The 11,704-nt window shown below is 35.3% G+C and overlaps 1 protein-coding gene across 1 annotated transcript; it reads left to right on the top strand.

Moving 5' to 3' along the window:
- The first annotated feature begins 1,695 nt into the window (after positions 1-1,695).
- On the top strand, positions 1,696-10,936 carry LOC105446424 (uncharacterized protein KIAA0754-like). The gene is made up of 2 exons (XM_011683238.2): positions 1,696-1,947; positions 9,338-10,936. Exon 2 carries the CDS (start codon positions 9,341-9,343, stop codon positions 10,346-10,348), a length of 1,008 nt encoding a protein of 335 aa, XP_011681540.1. The 5' UTR covers positions 1,696-1,947; positions 9,338-9,340; the 3' UTR covers positions 10,349-10,936.
- Positions 10,937-11,704: the final 768 nt, after the last annotated feature.

The raw sequence follows: 11,704 nt of genomic DNA, 5'->3' as shown, positions 1-11,704 counted from the left end.
GTTATGGATAGACGCACCATGTAAAAGCAAAACTTGTTGATATTTGTATTAAAAAAAATAAAACGTCATTATATAGCGTAGGGACAAATTTGTGCGTGTGTGCTTGCGCGCGTGTGTGTGTGTGGGTGTGCGTGCGTGCGTGTGTGTCACATATTCAAAATAGGTCCTAATATGTCCAGTGCAGACGAAATGTATAATTTCATAAACTTAAATGCCCCTTTGAACTGATGTGCTGACAACCATCGCATGAATTAAATTAAAGCTAATTAGGCTGTGAGATTATGCAAAACTGTCGAATTGAAAATTCTTTATTAACAATGTCATACACTTGAACATCATGGACGTTTAATCTACACACATTTCAATGTATGCTTGCTCATTAATCAACCGAATAAACTGTATGCCCTTTGTATTTTTTCACTGGCTTGGACTCTCAGAGGCTGTTCACACTGCAATGAGATAGCGCGGTCTATCGTAGCACCCCCTTTTTTCTAGCGCGCGCTACACCGCGCTCTCTCTCTCGTGGACCACCCCAAGAGGTGCTCCAGTGCCACGCCGTTTTGGCTCGCCGTGGCTCGCTGTTGGGCGGACCGAAACGACATTGTACCTTCCAAACCGCAGAGATAGCGCGGTCTAGCGCGCGCTATCTCTGCCGGTGTGAACAGCCTCTGAGACCCTGAAAATATGGTCGTGGAGTAAACATAGGGTCCAAAGTCTGATTTATTGATCACTGCACTGATGAAGTACTTTCTTAATTAGGTATACAGAACAGTCTAGTTAATCATTAAGCCTCTTTATAAACCAGAACAATGGTTGGTCTGAGCAGTACCGTCAATGCTTTCTGCCTCTGATAATGTTACCATGGACACAATGGGTGCCTTTATTTCGGCATCGCTTTATTTATTAAAATTCCTGAGTTGTCTGTATAGGTGCCACAATGGCCTTTCTTCAAATTCATGCTCAAAATTGTTTGACTTTATTTCATCTCGTGGTATTTCTTCTAACTGAAAAAGTTTTACGCTTATCCTATGTTAATTTGTTTCTTCTTCCCCTTCCAATCCTCGTTATTCCTGTATAAATTGCTCATTATGGAGTAGAGACAGAGCACAAAACTATACTTGAATCTCGAACAGGGATAATAGCACACTTTTTAGTGCTTAGGTCATTACCATACAACTGTTAAAACACAAATTGAAGTATAACAGAAATTGAGTAACGGTTAAAGTTGTAGAAGTAGTAGGAGTAGGAGTAGTAGTATTACAAGTAGCAGTAGGAGTAATATCAGCAGAAGTAATGGTGCTAGTAGTAATAGTAGGGATAGTATAGTAGTAGTAGTAGTAGTAGCAGTAGTAGTAGTAGTAGAAGTAGTAGTAGGGATAGTATAGTAGTAGTAGTAGTAGTAGTAGTAGTAGTACTTTTATTAGTAGTAGTAATAATAGTATTACAGGTAGTAGTAGTACTATCAGCAACAGTAGTAGCAGACTTAGCTGAAGCAAAAATATCCGGTATGTATGATGGAAGTCTTAATAAGAGCGATTGTCAAAATCTAGTGGTTATTATTGCATTGGTGGTCATTTGCAATTACATACGCTAGCGTCAACCGCATGAAGTCTCATAGCCACCTTCAAACACCCCATAAAACAAAGGCGAGCCACACAGCTACCAAATTATCCTGCATGACTACTATATAGTAAGCAAGCAAGCGACAACGTCGCCATAGCAGCCCGAATGGATATAAACACATACAAAAGACTTTGGACACCAGAGCACTTCAAGTTATCAAGGACCTAATTCTAAGGCTCGATAGCTTTTTAATGTGTCAGCATCACGTAGGACTGTTATCTTTCCTTCAGGATTCTAAGCAAGAAGTCATCAATCTTAAGAAGTGAACCTCCTCTGAAACATCATTTACGCAATTGAAGCAGGGATAATTCGCAAAACATCTTGGTAAGATAAGCACTTATTTGGGTATTTTCCGTTGTCATAATGATTATGGTCAAGCTGGGGATGGGTCATGTAGGGATGATTACATTTCTACACCAGAATTGTCCTTCTCCTGTTAGTTTTCGAGCTGGCCATACTCATCGTTTTTGCCATTTTTTTTAGGGGGAATCTTTTGGAATTGACTTTGAATAATAATAGTTAAAAATGGATAGAAAAAACCATTTCGATTTTGTGGAAAGAGATATCTCAGGATGGATACAATTAACGAATAATTTTATTTTCCGTCTTCCTAGGTTTAAGTTGTCGGATTTTGGAGGTTGCCAAATTGTCCCTCCCGAGAATTCTAGCCTTAGATATATAACATTAAAAAATGATACAATTATATTCATATCTATTTAAAAAATGTTCCAAATATATAATTTCGAGATCATTAGAGATGATTTTAAAAGGAGATGAATTTTATGCCAAAAATCAATCTTATACGAATGATTTACGTTTCAAAAACCGAGTACGCACTATTGAGGATTTTGGTAAAACTTTGCAGCTACCTTAGTTTTCAAAATGTTAAAGAGGGTAATTGCCTCTTATTTCCAATATATTTGATTTTGAAACAATGTCCACATTGAAGTAGGGGCAGGGGAAAATGCTTTATTCTAAGTTTTTTGTCGGTAGATCTGAAATGCCGATGAACCAAAACGATGCCATGAAAATACTGACAACAAGCGTGATCATGGTGATAAAATGACGAAAGTGGTAGAAATACCACCTATTAATGTTATAGTGTGATATATTTCCTCAACTGGCTCGCTTCGTTTGCTCGCCCAAATATATTTTAGTTTTAGTAAAGTGTCAGTCCATTTGATCGAATTATTATAATTTGACATAAGTTGCAAAAACCACTTGAAAACTGTGACATTCTCTAAATGAGATGTTTTTAAAAAGTATGTTATTTCTTTAATGTTGAGGTGTGAACATCTTAAATCTTTGCAAAGGTTATCTAAATATATGCAATGTATTTCTAAATCATATATATTATGATAAACTTTCAGAAGGCTGGCAGAATTGCTAAAAGTTTAGAGGCCAAATATGTGATGTATTGGCATCGGTACCAAGAGAAACCAAAGTATATACCTGTAAATGAAATTAAACTTTCCAATTATGTTGGACTGTACAGATGATATTTTTGCTGTCATGATGTATTTCAAAAAGACCAGTTAAATGTTTACCACCAAAATAATCGATTTACAGACACCAAGTCTAAGTACTCTTTTTCGCCTAACAAAAGTGGGAATTTAAAACTCGCTCGCTTTGCGCGATTATAATGCTGTTTAATCGTTCAATAATCTAGTCTGTATGGTTGGTACTAATGTTTTAGGAATTTCCTAGACAACTAACAAGTAAAATATAAGGTGGTCCACCGGCAACACTTACTTACATTAAACTAGAACAAAATATTAAGAATAAAATTTGAAAAAAAATTAATAACATTTACTAGAAACGTAGTATTAGGCGCATTATAAATGTGAGCTATTATTATTATTATTATTACACCAAACTAAGACGTGACAATATTTTTCGCTCTTATGTGGCGAAAAGTATTTAGGAGATTAAAAGCTGAAAATTTGGGACAGAGGCATTAATTCCTTTAATAGAGATATTCCATTAACACCTAAGATTGCCATATACATCGTCATATTCGTTTTCCTTGTCATCGTCATCTTCATCATTGCCATCATCATCATTCGATCATTTGATTAGTATCATTTTAATGCAACATTAACTTGATTTCTCTAAGTAAATTTTGTGTGTTGCCACTGAATAGACATCAATTATTTAGAAAAATTAGAGGCACTTCTTACAGACAGACAGGAACATGTTGATGAAGCTTGGAAATATTCATCGACCATATATATATATATATATATATATAGTAGATTTTAATCACAACAAAAAATAAATTGAAAACATTGCGGGAACAAAATTCTGGACTTTACAAAAACATTCATACGTTCCCTTCTCCTATGTTCTCCTTCTTAAATTATTCTGTTTTATGCTTTACTTTATACGCTATTTATGATTACCAAATGCTATTTTATCAGGGAAGCTTTACGTTTTCTTCTACAGCTGTGCCCAATTTAGCTCTGTCATTATTTACATAAAATATAAATATATATCATGTTTATGTCATTCAAATTGATTTATGCGCAAAATAGCATGCTTTTAATTAATATATTTTTACAATGTTTTATACAAAGTTTGAATCTAAATTAGAGTATGATAGGCATCCATGTTTGTCTCTCCAGTATCAAGAGCAGTCAGTTGCTGAATGGAAATTGAAACAGGTGACTTTCTTCACAGATATATTTACATATATAACAAGGGCATCGCTAAGACCATTTTAAACGGGTTGTCGGACCAAATCATCGACATGTTACTAGTCAAAACTCTTTAACGAGCAAAAAATCATTTCAAACGTCATTTTTCTCATTTGCCGGTAAGGCTCTAAAAGTTAAACTGACAGAAGATAATTTGTAGTGTGGATTATCCCAATACCCCTACCCCCCCCCCCCCACCCCCCATCGTCCTCCAGCAGCATACGTGTCTGTTTGCATTGTGATGATATGATTGCATGGGCTTATCAAGGTGGGTGAATTTGATCATCAACACTTGATTAGTTTATCATAAGCCTTATAAGCCATATTCTCAATTATCATATCTCACGTTTGAAGAGCGACTGTTATAGAGAAAACAATCATGAAATTGGGTATTGTATGGAGTGTACTTCATATTATGCACGTTTCATAAAGAGATTACTAGATTTATCTCAGCTTTATTTGCAGTACCGACCTGTATAATGTCATAAGCAAAGATTGTGCCAGTTCCTTTTTCGTTTGCTCATATTCTTGATATGCTGAATGGATCTAGAATTTTTAAATTTTGATTTTGATGTATTTACATTTATAGTAGTGGAGAGAAAAAAATATTTTTCTATAAAACAGCGTGAACTATATAAGTACAAAAGAATATATTTTAATCAACTTCATTATAAAATACTCAATTTATAGAAACATATACCTGAATTAATTATGATATTATGATATACAATCAAGATGAAATTTTATACTCATGAGCTTACTTTAGTATATTTTATAACGTAATGATTTAATTGTATGTAGAACATTGTTATCCATATGATCATGTTTCAAACTCGACAGTTTCTTAGACGTTGTGTTCATTTTTTCCTATCATTGTTATTTATCTGTTTGCCTTTTAATTGTAATTGAAATCCAACCTCAAGTGTTGGTTGCAACACAGAAATAATAAGGAATGTTAGATTTGAAAAAGAGAAAGAAAAACCCGCCCTTGTACACGGTCATACCAGAGAGCTCAAACTGGTCATTGATAAAAAGGGAAAGTGAATTTTATACTGTCTTTTTATTTTGAAACGATATCGAGGATAACAATCCTTAATCATCTATCTCCCCCCCCCAAAAAAAAAACAATACACGTCTGCCTCTCATGCTGTATATATATATATATATATATATATATCTTAATCTTACTCTCTTTCTCTTTCAACTTCTTGCTCTCCTGACGTTTACTTCCTGCCCTAATTTCTCCAAGTTTGCATACTAGCGTTATTTAGTCGGTCCTGCAAGAAGGCGGTATAAAAATAGATAAATTTCTCAGATGAGAAATATGCTTTGACGAGAGTCCAATTCTTTGTCCCAATGTAACTACTCAATCCATAATTTATTTATTTGTATATCTCTGTTATATTGCCCAAGTTGTATACGGAGCAAAGTGTAACAGAAAAAGATATCGTAAAGGATTTTCATGACTTCGGCCGTCGATATTGAGGCCAAGGGCACTCTTTATAGAAATTCCAAGAGAATATGTAGGGAATGATGCAGCATTTGGAATTTATCCCACTCTTCTCGTGGCACTAATTATCCAACAGTCAAAATTGAATTGCTTTCGTTACGATTAGTTGAGACACAATCATAATTTCAAAGTTGTATTACATTCACGAATCCAGGCGTTCTACTAAAAGTACATGGTAGATCGTGTAGGTTTGGTTTGGTTAGGGATATTTCCTTGTCAAAAACATATATTCATACATATGAAAAAAACAAAAAAATGACAATTACTTTTCAAAATACGGGTGGATCAAGAGGTTCAGGGCCATTAATTTAATGGCTTTGTTCTTCTGAGAGGTGGAGAACAAGAACAAGAACAAAAAAAAAACAAGAAAGAATTAATGGAATAAGAGCGTTTTGACAATTTAAGGCTAATATATCAACAAAGATAAGATCGTTGTGAGTCTATTTCAATATATGCTGCAAAGCCAAAATGAGAACTGCTAAACAATATATGAGATCATTGTGTCCCCCCCCCCCCCCCCAACCACAACAGCTGCACTAGGGCTGCAAGAGATTGTTTGCCGCACACCATTTAATCATTATAACATTATCATAGTTTACAATCACATTATCTACATTTAGTCACCGTTTTATCAGGGAGGTGAGACCCTGGTTTTATTCAAAGTTGTTCTATTTAAAGATACACATCAGTTGTTTGAGAGGTAAACGTTTAGTCTCCTACAATCAAGACCGAGTTTCGTTTAATGTTCAAGTGTAAAGTTTATGATAAAGAAAAAGTTGAGTACCGGTCATGCGATTACATTGTGAACTAAATGGGTTAAAGCAAGTAGGAAATGTTGACTATATAGTACATAAAAAGTGATTTATTCTGTGAGGGATAGACTGGATCATAATAAAATAAATCTTGCTGGAGATGACTGAAATTGTTATTTAGGGCTAACGTGGCTTGACAGTTTGGTCTAAACTTTTTTCCCGCCATATTTCGAATATAAGTCCAATGGAAGAGCAATCCATTATAGGAATTCTATGAAAATGTTTCCAAAACAGACATATAAAGAATAATCAAGCTCATATATTAATATTCATCTTTACAATTAATCAACTTTCTTTTTAAAGACCATCATTGATTGCTGTTCTTGAGGTGGGCACTTAAATTTCTCTCTTTTGTATCTTTCTAATCGAGTGTCATAGATTATGAATTAATACAAAAGACAATGATATTTATTTAATCTAACGAAACGATTCCGTACCGACCTTCAAATTTATGAGCCTGTGTTATCATTAACAAATTAAAATATAAATTCACCCATTTAACAAATAATTACATGTTCAGACATGATTTTTTTATTCCCCCTATGTCTTATCAAATATATCATCCCAGAAACATATGGCACCAGCTTCACAAAAAAAGTCGTCATTCGGCCAACCATTTCTAGAAACTTTTTTTTTTTTGGCTAAAGTCCAGTCATTCCCGCAGAAACGTTTATTTTTTACTCCAAAAAATCCATGAAAGAATAAAGGTAGAAAATATCATCTAGATAGCAATTAATTAATCATTAATTATAAATTATCTGTTACTGTAAACATTTTACCAGTATATGATACAGTTTTTACAGAATTTCTAGTAAGTGGCTGTCAGTTTATGATCATTAACCATATCATTCCTTCAAAGATAGGAAGGTTGATTAGGAGCATTTAACCTTTTGTGTTCAGTAACAAATCTCTTTTGTTTTGGGGTTTATATAAAGACTAAGTTATTTTTCAGACCAGCCTTAGAATTATTAATTTGAAGGCTTTGTGCTACTTTTAACCGCTCCGATCTTATCTGGAAATCAACCGAAGTAAATATATTTGTAGCTCACCAATCGATGAGCATATTCCTAACAAAAATTCATTACCAAAAAGAATCCCCCTTTCTCTATAACTACATAGGTGTTTAGATGTCTCGTAGTGGAGTGGTGAACACTCGACTAGAGGTACGTAGGTCATGGGTTCGAACCTCGTCACTTTTAATCTATATTGCTTCTTTTTACCAGATTGTATTAATGGGCACCTACCCTGACTATTCAACGTACTGCAATGCCCCAATTGCAGACAGGGTGCACCGTGTTTGTGGAATAAGATCGAAGTAACATTATATGTCAATACATTATTGAGTTAATTCAGAAGATCATTCTAATTTGAGATAAGTTAAGTTGTGCGACAGTTCATTTAAGGTCTTCTAAAGTTTACTGGAGCCGCGGGGGAGCGTTTCCGTAGATAAAAATCTCGTTTTATTTGGTGGCATTTGCGTGTTTGTTTGCCCATTGCTAAGATACTATCTATCAAAGGTCTATAGTATTTGGTTGTTGATCAATTTGAAGACGTCTTCGGGGTTCTGCATTAGCTTACCTTTCAATAGAAAACCATAGGTTTATGTGATAATAGCTTTCATGGTTATGTTCGGAGCATCAAGAAAATGCGTTAACTCATGTAACAAATATTGTTTATCATTATTTATGTGTTCTCCTGGTAACATAACAAAAAGAAAGGCGACAGCAGAAGAGAAGTTATACATAAATATGCAATAACATTACGGGATGCTAATTTTATTCTCTCTATCTACCCTCATGACTCTCAAATACGGAATACTATAATATGCAGAATATACAGCAGCAAAATACAAGGGTTGAGGGGAGAATAGAAAGATTTGAAAAAGTTCGGTCAATTAACAAAAGGCCTACTTAAAATGAAGACGTAATAATGCAATATGATCAAATTTTATTCATCGTTGTCTGGATTTCGCGCCGAGCGTTTAATATGTTCAGGGAGATTGGTACTATAGATCCTCATATAGAAGACAGAATATTGCATATTCGAATGCAATAATCTGCCGATTTGTATGTATGTGCCATAGTGTATGTGACTGTATGAGTGCGTGTACAATGAACAGGTCCATACTAACTTTATCTTCTATATGTATTGAAGGTCCTTTCCATTCCTTTTCGTTGACTAGCACTTTGACTTAAAATGTGCATATGTATACAGTGCGTATCAAAAAAGGTTTCCTCGTCTTTGGTAGCTTTTAATTAAAAAGTTATAACATATGTGAGCTTGAATAATATTTTACTGTCAAGAAGAACGAATTTCCTGCCTAATGCTACCATTTTCACGAAAAGTATTTTCAAAACCCGCTTGTACCAGGGGACAGTCGATTCATGTTTGCCTATTCTCTACATTATTTACGTCTATGTTGTATCATACAGTGTGCTGTTTGAAAGGGAGGTGGGGTACATATTACTTTTGATGTTTTAACCCACTCCACAATATTGTATTTATTACAGGACCGCTGATGGCCACTTTCCCTCACGTCAAAAATATGATAGATAGTTTAAATCCGACTATCAAAAGCTAACAAATTTTAAGGTAACTACTACCAAATGTCTTTTTACATGTTATAAAGAACTTAAAGGCAGAACATATTAATTTGTGTGTTTCTCTTTCTCTCCCTTTCTTACCCTTTCAAATAGAACATGGCTTCTTCCACAACGATCGCTGTTCTTTGCTTCGGGATCTGCATCAGTGTCCTGCTGTCACAAAGTAATCTGTGTAAAGCTCAAACTACTACGGGTCTGGACACGGCCACATACACATATACAGATTTAGTAACAGATGGAGATATCCTAACCACTAGTGAACCCGGCATGACAACCACATTGGATGCCATATCAACAGTAGCACCTGGCAGAAGTACACAAACAACGTCTGATCCAGGTGTGACAACAGGAACACCAGAAACCCCTGATCCAAGCGCACCAACCGTAGTACTAGAAACTCTTGTTCCAAGTGCATCAACAACGGAAACAGAAACTCTCGATCCTACTGCACCAACAACGGTATCACAAACTCCTGGTCCAAGTGCATCCACAGCAGCATCATCAGAAACCCCTGATCCAAGCGCATCCACAGCAGCATTAGAAACCCTTGATCCAAGCGCACCAACAGCAGCATCAGAAACCCCTGATCCAAGTGCACCAACAGCAGCATCAGAAACCCCTGCTCCAAGTGCACCAACAGCAGCATCAGGAACCCCTGAACTAAGCGGATCAACAGTAGTACTAGAAACTCTTGATCCAAGTGCACCAACAACGGCACTAGAAACCCTTGATCCAAGTGCGCCAACAGCAGCACAAGGAACCCCTGATCCAAGTGCACCAACAGCTGCATCAGAAACCCCTGATCCAAGCGCTTCATCAACCACAGAAAGAGAAGAAGAAGGAACGACACCCCCAGTCACAACAAGTCCCCCAGAGGAAGGTCTTTCGGCTGGTGCTATCGCAGGAATTGTCATTGGTTCGGTAGTGGGAGTGTCTCTTATTGCAGGTGGTATTGGTTTCGCCGTGTTTCACTTCAAGAAAGCCTCACAGGTTACTCCGATGAGCAACGATATCGAGATAGCGAATATATCTACGGACAATATTGATGATGTAAACGACAAGACAAAGCTAACTCCCCCTGATAATGGTCAATCCCAGGCGTAATTTCAAGAATGACATGACTGTGAGATACTGCCTATATGTAATTCAATTTCAATTCGTAACTTGATTTGTTATTGTTCTCATAGAAATATTATGCAAAAAAGAAAATTGAAAGTATTGGCATTCAAGAATCTGTCACCTTAAGTTCGGCAACAAGGTGGACTTCTTGTGATTTTTTTGTCTCAGCGCAGTACATTTCACTGGCAAAAGCATAGTTAGAGACTATATATAAATGAATGCACCGACCATGACTACAATTGATATTATCATAAAAAAGTATAATACAAATTGTTTGTTTAAATAGCTTCTTTCGATCGCAGAATCGAGAAAAGAAAATCGCTAGCTTGATATGGGAGCAAGAGGCATCATTCCTTCCTGGCAAAATAGTGCTTATAGTAGTACGTTTGTGTGATGTAAATCAATTATTCATCTATTGCCAATAAAATCTATATGCAATGTGATTGTTCATAAACTAAAACTAAAACAAATCTAGATTTATCATCATCATTCTGTACATTAAGACAAATACATTTCTATGATAAAGCTGCAATGATAATAATAAATGCTTTTCATATTAACATTTGTTTCCCTTGGATTTAACAGCCCTATTATGTAGAAGTTCTTTCGGTCTTTCTTGTAAATATGAAATTGTATTTTATGGTATGACGTCATGAAATCATGCGGTAAGAGATATATGTATATATTTGTAGCATTGTATGCCCATAAGTGCCACCAATGTCATTATAAAGAAAGATATAAAAATGATTTGTTAGGTTATAAATTAAATGTATAAAGCAAATATGATATTCAGATTAGTATGTACAACCTGCTAAACAACCTGCAAACATTGCACAGTTAGAACGTACAGCTGCGTCATGCAAACTTATCATTTAGATGATTACTACAACAAAAGAATAGCTTTGCTACTCTTAAACTAGGGGATGTACCATTGTTGCTTTTACTTCGTTTATTTGTTTTTTGTTTGCTGACAAGCCAGAGAAAAATAGCATTTAACGATTTCAAAGTGGTGGAGTGTGACGTCATCAAAAAATCTATTTTTAGAATTTCTCAATTTTTTCTCCATTTTCCGAAAGAGCATCAAAAATATTGTCCAAATGTCGAAAACCAATTTAATATGTTAGGTATTGGCTGAGATCTAACCATCTGAATACATATATTTCCTATAGGAACTCAGTGTTATATGCTCTGGCTCCTAACGGTTAGGAGCCAGAGCATATATGTGTTCAGATGGTTATATCTCAGCTAATACGTAACATATTAAATTGGTTTTCGACATTTGGACATTATTTTTGATGCTCTTTCGGAAAATGAAAAAAAAAATGAGAAATTCTAAAAATA

Source organism: Strongylocentrotus purpuratus, unplaced genomic scaffold (genome assembly GCF_000002235.5).
Source record: "Strongylocentrotus purpuratus isolate Spur 01 unplaced genomic scaffold, Spur_5.0 spur5_scaffold_11, whole genome shotgun sequence".
Classification (NCBI taxonomy): Eukaryota; Metazoa; Echinodermata; class Echinoidea; order Camarodonta; family Strongylocentrotidae; genus Strongylocentrotus; species Strongylocentrotus purpuratus.
Note: the sequence above shows the minus strand (reverse complement) of the source record. Positions and strands in the feature narration are given on the sequence as shown.